At 39.9% G+C, this 18,713-nt stretch overlaps 1 protein-coding gene across 1 annotated transcript; it reads left to right on the top strand.

The window, feature by feature from the left end:
* The first annotated feature begins 869 nt into the window (after positions 1–869).
* Abhd10 (abhydrolase domain containing 10, depalmitoylase) lies at positions 870–15,373 on the top strand. The gene is made up of 5 exons (XM_048454353.3): positions 870–1,028; positions 3,592–3,775; positions 6,990–7,101; positions 9,943–10,080; positions 14,703–15,373. Exons 1-5 carry the CDS (start codon positions 914–916, stop codon positions 15,045–15,047), a joined length of 894 nt encoding a protein of 297 aa, XP_048310310.3. The 5' UTR covers positions 870–913; the 3' UTR covers positions 15,048–15,373.
* The last annotated feature ends 3,340 nt before the right edge of the window (positions 15,374–18,713 follow it).

Below are 18,713 nucleotides of genomic sequence, written 5' to 3'. Positions count from 1 at the left end.
ATCAAGACAAACAGTGACATGGTTTTACCTGAAGTATTGCACTAGGTACAATAATTTCAACCAGAATACACAAGATAAGGCATATACAGTGATACTTGACCCCACCCCATATTACTTTGAAGGATGTCAGATTCCAGACAGCTTGTATCCAGAGATCCTAGTTTGTTCAATTATAGCCACTGATTGCTCCCCATCTTGTTTTTCATCTTTAAAAATAATAAAAATAAAAATGGTGCTGTAAGGTAAACACGACCTTAGGAACCCGTGTTCTTTTTATTTAGGTCAGTCAGAAGCGCGGGGTGGTAGTTTAAAGAGTACCGGGAATTATGTGCGTTGTAACAAACATGACCGGATTGCCTGACAAAAGGCTGGTTGCCACTCACCTAGCAGCCCTGTGTCTCCAGTATCTTGCTAGTGGCTGCTCCTCATTGGAATTTTTGGCAATCTGCTGAGTAAATGTTTGTTTGGGGAGAGCAAAGAATATCCGATGCTACTCCAATGATGTGAATTTTAGATTAAGGTCGCCTCTTGGAAACCTTGCCCGCACAGACTGGTACTGCAAGAAGCCTAGCAATTTTTGTCACGGGATGAAAACATGGTTTCCCTTCTATGAACATTCAATTCGGCCCTGGCTCCTGGCCGAGATTTCTGTAGCTCACTGTGAAGAAAGCCGGCCAAGGCCACCCCAATGTCACAAGCCAGACGCCCTTTGGGGAGATAAACAGCCTAAGAGAAGATGGCCCGGCAGACACCACCGCGCGCACGCGGCTCCGCTCCAGACGCAAATCCCGCGCGACGCAGCGTAACCTTACTCCCCACCGCCCCACCCCCTCTTCCTACGGACTGCGCGTGCGTGACCTCGGGACCCCGCGTCCGGCGCGGGTCTGTGGCGGGCGCAGGGGCTGCTGGGAAGATGGCGGCCTGGGTACCCTGTCGGAGGTGGGGCTGGGCGGCTGTGTTGTTCGGCCGGCACCGAGGCCCGATCGCGTCGCTAGCTCGGAAGCCCCCACGGGCATGGTGGCTGCCAGGTTAGTGTACTGGAGCAAGGCGGGGCTCGGACTCGCCCGGCGTTCGTCTGGTGCCCGCCCGCCCGCCCGCCGAGAGGGGTTTGGCGCTGCATTCAAAACTACTGTGTGGCTCTCTGGGCACCCTGAGCACTTCTGGGGTTGGGCTGGCAGAGGCGGCTTTCTGCTGGGGCCCTGGGCCGTTTGGAGGTCCTTGACTGCGTTTTACACAGCGATTTAAGGAGCGTTTGCGTTCTCTGAATCAAACGCCAAGACCAGAAAAAAATAAATTCAGATATGCATGTGATGTATTTGGTTATTACCTGCCTCTAGAGCTTTCCATACCGTTATTTTGATAAATGCTTAGCCCTGCCCTTGGTTGACTTGAGGCAACATACAGAATGAGGCATGTTCTTTGTATGTGTAGATGCCGTCTTTGAATCTCATATCAGATTTTTCTTCTCAAAAGAACTGTAATTGCTTTACAATGGAAACCAAAATTTGGATTAATATTACATATACACAATATATGATTTATATATTAATATATTTAATATATGTGTTATATGAGCAATATATAATATAAACATATATATATATATATACACACATATTGTTATCCTTGAATGATATCCTTGGTGTGCTTTTTCGCTCCTTGCCACACAGCTGTTGGCAGATGCATAGTATTTGGAATAGTAATGTCATTATATAAAGTAACATGATTTTAGCGTATGTAACCAGTTTAACTTTCACCGCACACCAAAAACAAAGTGAGTATTATGTAATCTCAGCAAACTATGGTATGCCAATTCGTTAACAAGAGTAAACTTCCGTTATCTCTTCAGCAGTGTTTATTGACCATATATACCCGGCAGGCTTTCAGCTAATCCATATTATATAAAGATGGCTTATAGATTGAATGTTGTGTTAATAGCTCACAAACATAAATTCAGTGGTCACTGCCTAGGATGCAGTTCATTTGTTCGGAAGAAATGTCTGGAAGGAGATACAAGGATTATTTGAGTGTTTAGTTAAGGAAATGGGAAGTGAACATTGCTGCTGATACAGACTATTGGCCAACACAGACCGATCCCCAGTAGCTCTGTTTTTCATCAGTTTTTACCTCAGCGTATTTTCCCATGCTCTGAACCTTTGAACCTGGCAGACAGGTAAAGGCGATAGCTTAAAGCTTTTGATTGTTCATGTGTGCTTGGGGAGTATGTGTGGTTTGCTGGTGTTTGTGACACAAGGTTTCACTATAGAATCTCTGTGTGCAGTGTAATAATAATCTCACTGTGCAGAAAAGGGTGACCTGGAACTCTTAGCTATTGCTTCCTGCCTGTGACTCGTGAGTGCGCACTGTCACTCTAGACTCTCTAATAACTGAAAAAAATACAAACTGGACAAATTGAAAATGGGAAAAAATTTAGCAGTACACATGAGAGAGATCAACCACAAGTCATTTAATTTATTTTTTATTTATTTTTATTTTATTTTATTTTTTTAAAAAGGGCTAGCAAGGATAGCTCAGCAAGTAAAGGCACTTGCCACCAAGACTGGCAACCTGGACCTATAAGGTGGAGGGAGAGCCCATGTCCTGAGTTCCCCATATATGCATAGTATGTGTATATTACACTAAATAAGTAATTTTTAAAAAAACTTTTAAAAATAAAATAAAAGATTATTGGTTGGGAAAATGACTATTCGAGAATATTCAAGCCTGTCTTTGATTTTTTTTAATGTTGATTTTATATTGGGGAAATTAAAACAATGAACTGGAGTAGCCCTGTAAGATTCACACTTTTTCCTGTTATATTTAAATTACCCTTTGTGTATCACTTACAGAAAAAATAACCAACAAAAGTAAACACAGCGATTACAGAGTTGTATGAGAAGAATTTTTTCCAGAGTGCTGCTTGATCCAGTGTTATCTTTAAAGGAACAACCTTTTGAAACTCCATTTGGTAGGAAGTTGCGGTGGCTTCTTCCCTGTTTCCTGACATTCCTGGGCTTCCGCCATCATTGCTTCCTTGCTAAGTGTTTTCCCAACTCAGGAGTATTTTACATCCTCTTCCCAAATCATGGCATTGTGGGTGCCTGCAGCCTTGCCAGTTCATATTTGAAATAATTCTGTAAAGGCAAAGGAAAGGGAAAGACAGAGCATGCATGTACTTCTTTTCCCCCACTTATATGACCAAAAGTAGAAAATGTGAAATTCCTGAAACATTGTTAAAACAAAACAGAAACAACCCTTCAGGGAGAGGCTAAGCGGTGTATTTAAATCTAAATGTTAAATGCTACTGTCCAGGATAATCACGTGGTGTCAACATGAAGATATTTTTTTGTTGTTGTTGAGCCTGTCTTTTGTTTCATTGAACTTTCTACCTCATTGTGTACTTTGGAAAAGTATGATTGGTCCTTGCTCTAAGAAAGTAAATTTTGATAAAACTTTAAAACTAAATATCTCATGCTCAAAGCCTATTTTGATTTTCCTATCAAATGCAATGAGTTAAAGTTAAGATTTGAAAATGTGATTTTCCAAAATAAATTTTGAAACTATAATTCATGTTTTGTGTACTTTGTTTAGCTTGCAGACAAAAGGTATCACTCTCTTTCCTTAACCGACCAGACCTTCCAAGCCTGGCTTATAAGAAGCTAAAAGGCAAAAACCCAGGAATTATCTTCATCCCGGGCTATCTTTCTGATATGAATGGTGAAAAGGCACTGGCAATTGAGGAGTTTTGCAAATCTCTAGGTCACGCCTGTATAAGGTAGGAACAATACATATCAGAGAATATATTATCATTTAGCATTATAATAGAGCCAACTCAAGTAAATGCCAGCATTTTAGTAGATGAATTTATTTCAGTAGTGTACAGACTTTCATCTTGTAGTTTAGAGTCTTTAAGGTCTTTGTGCCATGCTGGCTAGATGGCAGAAAAGCGTTCCATAAGGGAACTACCAACTAAGTTCTAAACATAAAGTAATCTGTGTGGCAAAAACATATATGCTCATTGGGTTTCTTGTAATCACTTGTGTTGATGGATTTTCTACTAAGGATGTAGAATGTATTTGATCACTGTTTTATTACTTTCTAAAATAGATATTTAGAACTAAGAGTATATAGCTCAGGGTTAGAGCTTGTGTTTAGCACAAAATCCTGGATCCAATCCCTAGCAAAACTCACACACAAAAAAGTATTTTTAAAAGTAATATAACATTGAAAGATTGATGTCGTGTAATTTACATTTCTGTTTTCTTTTACTTACATTATCTAAATGTATGTGAGCATAAACAAGGTTTATGTTTAGTTAAAACTTAATTTTATATTTGTTTCTTCCTTTTCACTCAGATATCTTAATAAAAATGTATTCATATAACTGAATTTGTTAGGTTTATCAATTTTTTGATATTTTAATTTTAAGAAGGGGATATAATTTAATGGGGAAAATATTGATGTAGAATTGAAGAAATAAGGATTGAGGGCAGAATTCTTTCAGTAACTGATGAAACAAATCAATAACACACAGTAGACACAAGTTTGTTATCGAGTAAAAGAAAGCTGGACCAAAGATAATTTCTGAGTTTTTTTCCTAGTGCTCACATCCTAAAAATCTATTCATTTAAATGTTTAAAAACATCTCATTAATATTCGTTCAATAATTCTAGAAAATACAGCTCTATATAAAACTTTTTTAAAAAACAAAGGTTTTTATTTATTATGTATACAATATTCTGTCTGTGTGTATGCCCTCAGGCCAGAAGAGGGCACCAGATCTCATTACAGATGGTTGTGAGCCACCATGTGGTTGCAGGGAATCGAACCCAGAACCTTTGGAAGAGCTGGCAGTGCCCTTAACCTCTGAGCCATCTCTCCAGCCCCTCCATATAAAACTTTTAGACATTATCTGTTCAGTATACTTGCAGAAATTTTGTCTTTCAGAGGGATTTAGTCTAATTCCTTTGTTCAGACTAGCAAATTTATTTCTTTCCATTCTCAAATATATTTTAAAATCTCTTGATTTAACTTACTTTGAAGACTAGAGCTTAATAATATATTAATAGTGAAACATTGTACTTGCCCTTAAGCAAGGAATGAAAATATTTGGAGGTTATTAGGCAGAAGTACTCATCAGAATGTGATTCAAAAAAGAAATTACCTAAGGTGAGAGACACTGCGGAGGGAAATGGATGGACAAGACAAGGAACTCTGAAAGAAAATAAAGATGTGGGTAGAAGGGCAGTTCTATGGAGAGAGACCTCTGAGGAGAATATACAAACAATCAGAAATATTGCTGTCATTGCTTTTTTTGTCTGAAAAATAATTTAATAAAGAAATGAGCATTTTAGGACTGGGCAGATGGCCCAGTGAATAAAGCACTTTCTATGCAAGTGTGGGGCTCAGAGTTGGGCTCTCTGAATCCAGTCCACAGAAAAGCAGGGTGGGTGTGGCCGCCCACCAGGAATCAGGCAGAGAATGAAATCTCCTAAGCAAGCTGCAAAGTGAGCCTCGGATTCAGTGTATAAAGTGGAGAGTGATCAAGGAAGAGACTGGATGTCAGCCTCTGGCCCCTGCAAATGTGTGCATGTGCTGTATACACCCCCACACATGGGAACACATCCACACCTACAGCAAAACATATATAAAAATAGGAATCACCGTTTTACTAGTTCTTGAATTTCATTTCAGATTGAGCTATAGCCAGTTCCAGGCATAATGTAGTTTTCTGCATATTGGATGCTATATAAATATGTATTTATGAACTATAGCTCTTTCACCATAGATTTTCTTAAGTTCTTTTTGTGTAGCATTGTAGTAGTGGTGAGTATAAAGCAGCCTTCCAAATGTGTGAACATGACCATGCATGCTTGTGTGCATGCATGCGGAAGCCAGGAGATGACCTTGGTTGGTACTTTTCAGGAGTCATTCACCCTGTTGTCAGAGACAAGGTTTCTCAGTGCTTTGAAGCTTGCCAAGTAGGCTAGACTGACTGGCCAGGGAGCTCCTGTCTCTCCAGCACAGGTACTGAATGAGGAAAAGTTCTCCAAATGAAGGGATGTGACGTAAAGAGTGGCGAGAAGTTTGGTGGGGAGTTTTCTAGGCAGTGGAATAGCAGGCAAAAGTTCATAGTTATAAAGGGGTTCAGCCAGGAATTGGGAGTAGTTCCAAATGACTGGGGATTTTGATAACTTGGGGACATGATACGGTACTTCATAATTTATTGAAGAAAAGGTAAAACGGAGAGATTAGACGGCCTTTGAACTTGGTTCCCTGGGGAAATTTAGAAGGAAGAGTTCATGATGAAGTTGACTCTAGAACTACGTAGCAGTAATTGCTAGGAAGACAATAAAACAGTAGTAGAGCATAGAGCTGTGAAAGAAGCAGTTTTAGTGTGGGAATGATGAGAGCAGCTTTCCATGAGCTCCAGTGTTCGAGCTGAAGGAGTGAGTGATTCGAGGGATATCTAATGGACATCTGGAGGTAGAGGTGTGCCAAGCAGAGGTGAAAGTCCATGGTGCAGGAATGTGAATGGCTCACATCTCTAACTTCAGGAGTGACAGAATTCAATGGGAAGGGAAAGAGAGCTCTAGAAACTGAGGTCAGAGTGGTGGTAGTCAGGGAAGTATGGTAAGGGCTTTGAGTTTTATTAAATATACAAAACATGTATGCTGATATTTTATTTAAAAGGATCATTCTGACTACTCTGTGGGAATAGGCTATGAGGATGAAATACAGCAATGACAGTTGAGATAATAACGTACTAAAGGTAGCAGTAGAACAGGTAAGAAAGTGATTGACGTGAGAGGTACTTGGAAGTTACCAGTAGTATTTGCTAGAATGAATGTTGAGTGATGTTCTGCTGTGGTTTTGTCACTATAGTAATGAAGAATGTCCTATTTTGCTTTAAAAATCAAAGAAGCAGTCATGGACAAATGTCCACATACAGACATTTAGGTATAAATATATATTTTCCCTTCTTTCAGGTTCGACTACTCAGGAATTGGAAATTCAGATGGTAACTTAGAAGAATGTACAGTGGGGAAATGGAGAAAGGATGTACTCTCTATACTTGATGATGTAGCTGAAGGGCCACAGGTAACTGTTTTTGTTAGGTAGAATGATTTTTGACTTGAGTAATGTTTGATTTGTTTCTTTATCAACTGATAATTGTAGTATGAGGGGGCCGGCCTGTTGGGGTTTCTGTCCCACCCGGTACCCCACAACTGGCAACTCCCAACGAAAAAATCACACACAGGACTCCATAACATTATAAACTGATTGGCTCATTAGGTCAGGCTACTTATTAGCTCTTATAACTTATGTTACCCCATTATTCTTATCTACGTTAGCCACATGGGCTCATTACCTTTCTCAGTGTGACAGCTTACATGTTGCTTCTTCCGTGGTCTGCACAGGAATGGCTGAGAGAGAGCTTCTGTTTCCAGAATACTCCCAGTCTCTTTGCTCCACCCCTACTTCCTGTCTGGCTTTCCCGCCTATACTGCCTGCCTGGCCAATCAGCGTTTTATTAAAATATGATTGACAGAATACAGATAATTCTCCCGCACCATTTCCCTCTTTTTTTTTTTTTAAACAAAGGAAAATACCCATAATCCATTTGTTGGGAACGTGGGCGTAGTATTTCAGGCTACTTCCTGCTGGTTGGGGGCGCTGATAGTCTTAAGGGGACCTAAAGAAAATTTAGAATTATCATCAAGTCCTGACTGGAGTATCCTGTGAGTCTTGATCATCTCAGGCAGCAGTCTTGAACCTGTTCCGGATGAAGAACTCAGACATCTGGGCCATCTGTTCCTGTCGGAGATTTCTCAGGTGGCCTTCCTTGATCATACTGGATTTTTCTTAACTCAGAATAAATCCAAAGCCTCTCGTTTTCTGTGGAAACAAAAACAAAATCTCTTCTCCAAAGTAACATACCTTTTGACTTCAGTTTTGAAGCCAAGGTATTTTCAAAATATCTATATTGGATTAATTCAGCAGCATTTATAAACAAAAGTCTTTTAGCAGCTGTTGCTCCTTCCTCAGCATTCAAACAATTCAAAGAGAGCATAATAACATACGGTATCAAGATTCTCTGTGTATTTTCCATCTTTATTTTAACTTCTATTTCTTTTATTTTTACTTTTACTTTTTGAGACAGGTTCTCTGTATATCTTTGTCCTGGAATAACTCTGTAGACCAGGCTGTCTTTGAACTCACAGAGATCCTCCTGTCTCTGCCTCCCCAGTGCTGGGATTAAAGGTGTATGCTACCACACCTTGAACTCACAGAGATCTGTCTCTGCCTCCCAGGCATTGGGATTAAAGGCGTGTACTACCACACCTTGAGGTCACAGAGGTCAATCTACCTCTACCCCTTGAAGTCACAGAGGTCAATATGCCTCTGCCTCCCAGGCATTGGGATTAAAGGTGTGTACCACCACACCCAACTACTCTCTTTCTTTCCTTTTAACTTTAAGAACTTTAACTTTTAGCCTGCATATACACACTGTACACCATTTAGAGGTTTTCTTCATCTTTGAATCTCTCTTTACTGTTTATCTCTCTTTTTCTGACCACATGAGCCTTTAATTTACAAAGCAATATGGGAAGCCGTGGCTTTGACAGCTAGATCCAGCTCATTCCTTAGCTTTCCAGACTCATAGCTGAGATACCAGCCACAGCTGTGTTCACTGCCACAACTTGTCGTGTTTCAAGGTCCTTGCTAGCAAGCAAGCTGCATCATTCTGCTCACAGACCACACTCAGTCGGACTGCCTGCCTGCAAGAGTCAGAGTTTGTCCTGGCAGGACAGCCCAGAAAGCCGGCACTTCAAAACAGCACAGCTTTTTTCCTGCTACGACCGAAAAGCATGCGCTCAGCTCTCCACCAACAGCATCCAAGTGTTTCGTGGCAGGACCTCCCAATGAGCTGCAAGGTTTTGCAGCCAAGGCTGAGTCAGGAAGCCTCCCTTAGATGAGAGTGCTTGCTTGCTCTAGCAAACAGATCAGACCTGAGAAATTGCTGCTACCAAGAAAACATGCTTTACTCTATTCTTTCCCAAGCTTTCTCACGCTTTATGTGGATTCAGTTATCCACGTTGGCGCCATATGTAGTATGAGGGGGCCGGCCTGTTGGGGTTTCTGTCCCACCCGGTACCCCACAACTGGCAACTCCCAACGAAAAAATCACACACAGGACTCCATAACATTATAAACTGATTGGCTCATTAGGTCAGGCTACTTATTAGCTCTTATAACTTATGTTACCCCATTATTCTTATCTACGTTAGCCACATGGGCTCATTACCTTTCTCAGTGTGACAGCTTACATGTTGCTTCTTCCGTGGTCTGCACAGGAATGGCTGAGAGAGAGCTTCTGTTTCCAGAATACTCCCAGTCTCTTTGCTCCACCCCTACTTCCTGTCTGGCTTTCCCGCCTATACTGCCTGCCTGGCCAATCAGCGTTTTATTAAAATATGATTGACAGAATACAGATAATTCTCCCGCACCAGATAATATTTTGTCAGTTACAATTTTGATAAACAAGTTTGATTTAAAAATTGTTCTATTTTACTTTCTAATAAGCAGTAACCACTTTACTTCTCATTAAATAGTTTTTTGTTTTCATAGTTCTATATTATAGACATAATGACTTTGCAAAAGTTATATTGAGAGGCAGAGGTAGGCAGATTTCTAAGTTTGAGGCCAAACTGGTCTGCAAAGCAAGTTCCAGCACAGCAAGAACTACACAGGAGAATAAAAAAAGAAAAACAAAAAACTGTTACAGTAGTTATAATTAAATTTTACTTTGTGTTCCATATTAAAAGTCTAGGATCCACATGGATATGTTAAATATAAAATCCATACATTTCTGTTAAGCCATTCTCTTTATAGACTAGTATGAGAATCTTGTTGAACGCCATCCATATTTGTTTTTAGATACTGGTCGGATCTAGCCTTGGTGGATGGCTCATGCTGCATGCTGCAATTGCAAGGCCTGAAAAGGTCGTAGCTCTTATTGGTATAGCTACTGCTGCAGATGCCCTGGTGACACAGTTCCATGCACTTCCTGTTGAGGTAAGTCATGAGCCGTTTGGCAACCCCAGTGACTGCCTTCTAACATTCTTCTGCCTTTTCTCTCTGGGCATATGCACCGGCTGCGTCTGTCTTACTATAGTGACCCATCTTTTGTCTTTGCTGCTCTTTTGTGCAGTCTCTTGTCTAAGGTTTCCTTTTCTCATGGCTCCTTGTAAACATTCTGTCAAATACGTAAGCCACGTCAGTGAAGTCATGCTGCATACTTTCTATTTTAGCTTTATTTTTTTTATTCCATTTACCTAACAAACAAAAAAGATTCTAGCTCCCTATTAACAAGTCAGGTGTTCTCATAAACATCTACAGGCCCAGTTCGAAGAGGAAGATCATTAAGAATTGCTAGTCTGAGAAAGCATGAGCATCAAGTTCAGAGGTTAGACATAGCTGCAAAAGGACTAAAAGTGGAGAATGACAGAAGACACCCCTGCCCCTCTCCTGACCTTCATGTGCATGCGCACTGGTACATACGGCAGACAGGCATATACATAAGCAACACACACAGTGCTTTTTTTTTTTTAAGTAAACCAGCAATGAACAGTGTTCCTGAGGAATGTCACCTGAGGTTCTGCACGCTTGCATATAAACTTACCTCATGGGAGTCCTGATAGTTTCTGTCAGAGCTAAAGTACAGCATTGGTCTTCCCTGTACTTGTCTCTGATGTCTGGATTTTTTTCACTCTTTTTTTTTTCTCATTGCTTGAGTTTTTCCTACTGTTTCTTCTTTGTGAATCTGAAACTGACCCATTGCTTCATGCTCTTTGTTGCCAGTCTTTCTCTGTCTGACCAGCCAGCTCCTAAATAAATGACATGGAGACTTCTTATTAATTATGAAAGCTCAGCAGCCAGCTTTGGCTTTTTTCTAAATAGTTCTTATAATTTCATTTATTCATTTCTATTCATCTGTGTTTTGCCATATGACTTGTGGCTTTTACCTCTTTTCTTGAATGTCTGTTCCTTCTGCCTTCATAGGTGACTCTGCCTTCTTCTCAGAGTTGTTGCTGCTCCGGAAATCCTGCCTGGTTATTGGCCGTTTAGCTTTGTGTTAAACAAATCAGAGTAACATTTCTGTACAGAAAGATTATTCCACAACACCTTTTGACCCACCAATGCAGTGCAATGCTTTTCATGATAGGAAATTTTCTTGAGGGTATTATAGCTTGAAAAGGAGTTCCTTAAACACCTTTGCTTGTTTGTTTGTTTTGACTTATTATAAATTACAAGATCTATGCACATTCTTTGCACATATATGTAACTAGATTGTTCAGCATGTGGATAAGGTAGAAATTAAAAATCAATTGTTAGATGTGGGGTTAGTATTGCTGAGATAAAACTCCATGACCAAAAACAACTTAGGGAGGAAAGAAAGGGTTTATCTCATCTTACAACTCGCAGGTCACACCCTGTCACTGGGGAAAAGTCAGGACAGGACCTGAAAGCAGGAACTGAAGCAAAAGCCACAGAGACATGCTTCTTCCTTGCTTGCTCCTGGGGTGCTCATCATGCTTCCTTCACAGTTCAGGACCTTCTGCTTAGGTTTGTCACCAGCTACAGTGAGTTGATCATCAGTTATTGACCAGTAAAAGGCCCTATAGACTTGCCTGTAGGCCAGTAGTAGGGAAGCATTTTCTCAGTTGACAGACCCTCTTCCCAAATGACTAGCTTTTGTCAAGCTGTTGCAAAATTGAACAGCACAGAGGAAAGTACAGGGACACTGAGAACACTGCCTCCCCATTCATCACTAGCCCTAAGGTGTCAAGAGAGCCAGAGTGGGAAGCTTTGCCAACTTTCCAAAGCTTAGGGCTATTATGTGCAGAGTTTCTCATTATTATCTAGAAAGAACTGTCTGTCATCACTGTCTTCTTCATGCTTTAGAGGATCTCAAAGTTCATCGGCATTTGGAATCTAAGCAGCTAAAAACCATATTGCCTTAGTAAAGTTTCTTCTTATAGTACAACTCATGCATGTATCCTATATAGTTTCTCTTATAGCACAAATTCTAATTGGTATTAATAATAAAAGCCCCGAGTTAGATACAGGGGTTAATGCTGAAGATCAGAGAAGTAAAGCGGCCAGCCCCTAGAAAGTTCTCACCCCTACCAATGCTCAGACCAAAGGAGAGAATACTGACCTCAGACTGAGCTGCTCCTCAGACTGCCTATACTGCATTGAGCTCCTGTCTCCTGCCTTATAGTCCTCTCTCCACCCAGCCATATCACTCCTCTGTCCACTTCCCTAGTTCTGGGATTAAAGACATGTGATTCCAAGTCCTGGGATTATCATTGTGTGAGCTCTGTTTCTCTTTTAGACAGGACCAGTTTTGTGTAGCCCAGGGTGGCCTTGAACTAACAGATCTGTCTGTCCTCTGAGTCCTGGGAGTAAAGGTGTGTGCCACCACTAACTGGCCTCTACTGGCTTAGCTCTGCTCTCTGATCTTCAGGCAAGCTTTATTTGTTAAAAACAAACAAAATATCACTATATTCTCTGGGTAATGCTATCTTACTTATTGTAAAACTTTTTTAGAGTTTAGTTGGAAAAAAACTTTGTTCTTCAAATGAACTATATACCTTCAGTTTGAGGCCAGATAACAAGTGGGGATCAGGGATGCTTAAAATGAAACTTAACTAATTGAGTATGCTCATAATTAGCATAGGTGGAGCAAAGTTTTCATTACTGGAGTACGGTACAGTGTTGCTTGAGAACAACTGGTGTGGGAAGTTGTTCTGTGTATGCGTTGCTTTCATTGGATAATGAATAAAGCTGTTTTGGCCTGTGACTTACCAGAATAGAGCTGTGTGGGAAAACCAAACTCACTACTGGGAGAAAGAAGGTGGAGTCATTGGACGCCACCATGTAGGCACTGCCACAAAAGACAGAACAGCAACGTGGCGATACACAGATTAATAGAAATGAGCTAACTTAAGATCTGAGTTAGCCAGAAATACGCTTAAGCTATTAGCCAAACTATGCAAATAATATAGTTTCTGAGTGGACTGGCCTGCTAGGAATAAACAAGTTGCCTCCATATAAAGAAACCTGTCATTTTTGCTTTAAAAGCTTGTTTTGGATTTGTGAGACTAATGTGGATTCATATATTTTTCAGATTTACAAAATTTTATCAATTTTTTTTCAATACTGTGGAAATAGAAATTTATAAGCATTTAAAATCTTTTTTGGAAGTTTAAAAAGCATACATTTACTAAATAAGTAAAAAGCATAGAAAACTATGTAAATATATAATTGATAATATGTTTTACATGTTATAAACTTTAAAAAAACAGTTGGAAAACTATTGAAAGAAAGTAAGTCAGAATAATAATGATATAGCCCTAAGGTGGGATTATAATGATTTTTAATGTACTTTTATGTGTTTTCTATTTTGCATAGAAAATTCCAAATTTTGAAAAATTTTATTTTGAACTGTGTGTGTGCCGGTACATATGTGTGCAGGTATGTGCAGTTAGTGTGGTGCCCATGAAGGCCTAAAGAGGATGTCAGATCCCTTGGAGCTGGAGGTGCAGACCATGAGGTGCCCATTGTGGGTTCAGAGAACTGAGCTGGGTCTTATGCAAGATCTGGAAGCATTTTTAACTGCTGAGCCATCCCTTCAGCCCGAAAATTCCAATTTTTAATTAGAAAAATTATTGAACACAAATAATATAAAAATACTCAAATAATATGTTAATGTTTCATTTTATCAGACTCTATAGAAGTATTATTGTTCAGTTTTCAGGAGCATTTCTAAGGTTCTTTCTGTGTTATCCAAAAACCAGTAAATTCTCATCCCTAGAATGTCGACAGATAGAAGCTATGCAGTTTAAAAACTTTCTTTCAACCTAAATTACGTGAGTAATTGTTTTGAAATTTCAAAAACAATTACTCTAAGATTTACTTTGTATAAACATCACTGTCTTGGGACCAATATCCAGAAATTGCTGTACTTTTCTCCCCTTCCAGCTTCCCTTTCAAGTTGGGGTAAAGTAGACCTTGATATAAGAACTTGTATGGGGGGCTGGAGAGATGGCTCAGTGGTTAAGAGCACTGGCTGCTCTTCCAGAGGTCCTGAGTTCAATTCCCAGCAACCACATGGTGGCTCACAACCATCTGTAATGAGATCTGTCGCCCTCTGAAGGCATACATGGAGGCAGAATGTTGTATACATAATAAATAAATAAATCTTTAAAAAAAAAAAACTTGTATGGTAGGGAAATCTGAGTTTGAGTTTGATTGCTGGCTCAAACAGTTCTGTCTTTGGACATTGAATATGACATTTAACTGTAAGTCTTATTTCTTTTATAAAAGTAGAGTAATTATGTGCCTTGCATGCTGTAATTAATTTTTGTTTTCTTTTGATGGGGTCTCTCTATGTTACTCTGGTTGGCCTAGAACATGAACTTTGTAGAACAGACTGGCCTCAAACTGACAGATCTACCTGCCTCTGCCTGGTCCTGAGTTTAAAAGCGTGTGTCCCACCTGGCCCAATGTTTGATGATCACTCTTGTTGCTCCTGTGTTGCCTCTGCTCTTTCGCTTAAGGACTGCCTTTCTCAGACTCTTCAAGTTTGCTACTGGCATTATTTATATTCATGTTTCTATTTTTCCTCCTAGGCGCAAAAGGAAATAGAAGTGAAAGGGGAATGGACCTTACCATCTAAATATAATGAAGAAGGATTTTACCATGTTCCATACAGTTTCATTAAAGAAGCGGAACACCATTGCTTGTTACATAGCCCCATTCCTGTGACCTGCCCAGTGCGCTTGCTCCATGGCATGAAGGACAACATAATACCTTGGCACATGTCTCTGCAGGTCGCTGACCGAATTGTCAGCCCAGATGTAGACGTCATCCTTCGGAAAAACAGTGACCACAGGATGAAGGAAAAAGCAGATATTCACTTGCTTGTTTGCACTATTGATGACTTGATTGACAAGCTGTCAACTGTAGTTCACTAGAATCACACTTGTGATTGCTATGCACTCTAATTCTCCCAGAAGATTGGAAGAATGATAGTAAATCAAAGACCCAGATACATTAGGGTTTATGTCTTTTATTTTGTAAATAAGTATTTATTTAATGATGTCTTTGCACAACTACACAAATTGTGACAAAAGTATTAGCTGCTGTTTGGAAAATTTTTTCCTTCCTTTTATCGTTGATACTTTTCCCATTAAAATAGTACCTATTTTTTTTATTCAAGAGCTACTTACCTTTCTTATGCATACTTTAGTGGTGCCAGCACTGTGTTCCCTTCTACTACAATAAAGCTTGAATACTTTGATTTTTGTTTGGTACCATTACATATGGATGTTTGTAAAATTCTGATTTTAAAATGCAACTCACAAAATAGAGGAAGATGTGGTGTAGGAGGTTCTTCTGTCTATGTGTTGCTTTCTTTGGTTGAATAAAGAAACTGCATTGGCCCTTTGATGGGGCAGCACTTAGGTAGGCAGAGTAAACAGAACTGAATGCTGGGAAGGAGAGAGTGAGAGAGAGCCGCCATGGAGATGCCCGGTCAGACATGCTGAATCTTTCCCGGTAAGCCACCCTCGTGGTGACATACAGATTATTAGAAATGGATTGAATCAAGATGTGAGAGTTAGCCAATAAGACGTTAGAGCTAGTGGGCCAGGCAGTGATTTAATTAATACAATTTCTGTGTGATTATTTTGAGTGTAAGCTAGCTGGATGGCCGGGACAAAAAGCAGGCCCTCTCTCCCACAACAAAGATGTTTATTGCAATAAATTTTAAATGATTCTAAAATGTCTGAAACATAATATAGTTGGAAAAATGAGGATACCATGCTATATTTGAAACTAAAATTACTATTTAATTTTTTAAGGTTAACTTAAGATTGTAAAAGATATTCTTGAATTTTGAATTCTCATTTTTATGGGAGTCGTCCAGTTTTTGACATTTTTCTAGTTTACATTGTAAAAGAATGGGTATTATAATTTCTGACACATCTGCCATGTCATTGTTCCTCACTCATACACATCCCACATCCCACGGCTCTGCCTTGTCTCATTCTCTCTGCTTTTCTCCAGGCCTTTCCTCTCCTCAGGCTCCTGACCTGAAATCATGTCTCTGTGTGAGAGACAACATAAGAGAGTTCTCTTTCCCTCTCCCATTACCCTTTCGTGTTCCCCTTCCCCCCTTAGACCCTTCTCTATACCAGCCATCTCATATGTGTATTTAAATCTACATTCCACATATGAGAAAAAACACACTTGCATACCTCACTTTACAGAACCTCATTTCTACCCATTTCACTTTACAGAACCTCATTTCTACCCATTTTTCTGCAAACATGCCTTCTATTTAAATGATATTCATCTAATGATGCATTTATTTTTATGGAATGGTTGGTAAGACTGAAGAGAAAAAAATGATCTTTTTGTATTAGTCCTGTTTTCAAGAATACTTTCTACCAGTCTGCCTTAAGTGTAAAGCCATGTGATTACCTGAGTTAGAAGTGACAGAAGTGTGATCAGTAAAGCAACAAAAAATGCTAGTTTAAAGCATGCTTTTCAATAGCCACTGAGACACTGATATTGATATATATTGGTCTTTATATTAAGTTGTTTTTTAGTTACTAATTTTGGCTAGACTTTAGTCTTCATGAGTTATGTCTAAGTTATTAAGTTGAACACATGATTCATTAAGTGAGTATATGTCAAAGACTTATAAACGAGTGAGAGTCAGCAGATGGTAAACCTGGTTCAAAGGACAGTTTAAGAAATGGGTATTTATAGCCATTAGAAAAGGTTGCTAAAATTCCTGTGCAGGAAAGTGGTAGAGCTGGTGGGCAGATCATCCTGAGAAACATATTTATGAGTTGGCTGTTAGCTGTCTGGGAACTAGGGTTTCAGGGACTCCCACTATGGCCAGCACTGATCACAGTAGCTCTCTGTGCTTGCATTAACTCTGTAAACACTGGTTTGTGCTGAACCCTGCTTTCTTCTTAGGTGCCCAGGATATTGGTATATATGGAGTGGGGACTACCTCTGAGTCGTTTCATAAAAGCCATTGGCACTGACTATTAACAAGCTTCCTTGTGGACAACATCACATGAGCTGTCACAGCTCTTTGCTGGAGACCCAGTTTCAGCCTGAGTGACTCCAGTATGGATTCTTGGAAGCTCTCCCCCAGTTTCCCTGGACTTCACCCCATGCGCCTTTTTCCTTTGCTCACTCTGTTTTGGATCCTTTCGTTCAAATCAGTGGTGAAAGGAGCTGTATGGTGAGTTCTGTGCATTCTAGCAAGTCTGCATACCTGGGGTGGTCTCAGGAACCTCTGATACACATGCAATTGAGCTCAGCCATGATTATCTCTTCTCTCAGAGAAAAATCATAAAACAACAAAACATGAATCCTGTGAGCCTTGTTTCCTTGAGCTAAGGTGAGGCCATTTGGGGGCACCTTTGGCTAGACATTGCTAGGCATGAAGAGTATTGGAAAACGAAGAGGACCTAGTCCCTGCCCATTGGAGTTCTTTAGGGTTAAGCAAAATGTAATGAAGTGGCAGAATCAGCATGTGTCAATGCAGCAATAAAATCCAAACTAAGATCAGCTGCATCCCAGCACATGGACCAAATCTGTAATAGCAGATTTCCCTTGAGCTTCATTTGTCTCATCTGCAAAATGGTATAAACCTAGATAGTAGATAGAAGTAGTAAAGATACGTGATGTGTTTAGAACAGTGATGTCCAGGAGGTGCGATATTCCTGATTTTGTCTTTTGCACGGAACATGGTCCAGCGAGGAACTGATGGACATCAACCCATAATGCTATGAGAAGAAAAGAGCTAAGCAAGGAAGCCAAAGGATATTTCCTAACAGAAAGATTCTAAATTGGCTTATTTTTGTCATGTATGTTCAAATAATCAATGACTTACCTCCCCTAATTTGTTTTTACAGAAGGAAAACCTCTTAGAATTTAGTTTGGTAGGAGTTGGCATAACAGAATTCAAATGAGATTAACTTGATATTTTTACCATCAAATGAAGCTTCCAGTGTGCCCAGTACCAGAAATAGGATACAACTAAAGGAATTGTTGGTCAAAGGAGCCCCATGGAAATCCCGAGACAACTCAGGCTATTGCCAACGCTATACCACAACTCATGGTAAAGCCCCATTGCTGATGTCAACACCTACATAGTTCATTGAACATGGAGAAGTTAAACTGGCTCCTACCTGGAGCCTTCATCTCTACTGACTTGTTTTTGTGGTACTAGAGGCTGCGTTGCACACTACCAAAAAAGGTAAACCATCAGCCCAGCTACAAACCCTGTAAATTATAACAGTGACCTACCTACGCAATACACCGGGACAATAGTGGCACAAATGTGGGAGTAACCAACTACTCTGATTGGATGTAAGGCCTATTCCAAGAGATAGAAGCCATGACTAACACTGCTCAAGTGACCAAGAACCTGAGACTACAAAGACCATGTGTCTATTATTCTGCTAAAGAAACATAGCAACAAAATGACTCCTAATGACATTCTGCTAGTCCCATTGGTAAGTACTCAGTCATTAGCCAAGAAGCTTCCACTTCCAGTAGAGAAGAACTATTAAAGAGACTCACAACTTCACAATGTACAGAGAATAAAAGATTTT

The sequence above is a fragment of the Myodes glareolus genome, chromosome 2 (assembly GCF_982192425.1).
Source record: "Myodes glareolus chromosome 2, mMyoGla1.1, whole genome shotgun sequence".
NCBI lineage: Eukaryota > Metazoa > Chordata > Mammalia > Rodentia > Cricetidae > Myodes > Myodes glareolus.
The sequence above is the reverse complement of the archived record's forward strand: the minus strand, read 5'-3'. Positions and strand labels throughout refer to the sequence as shown.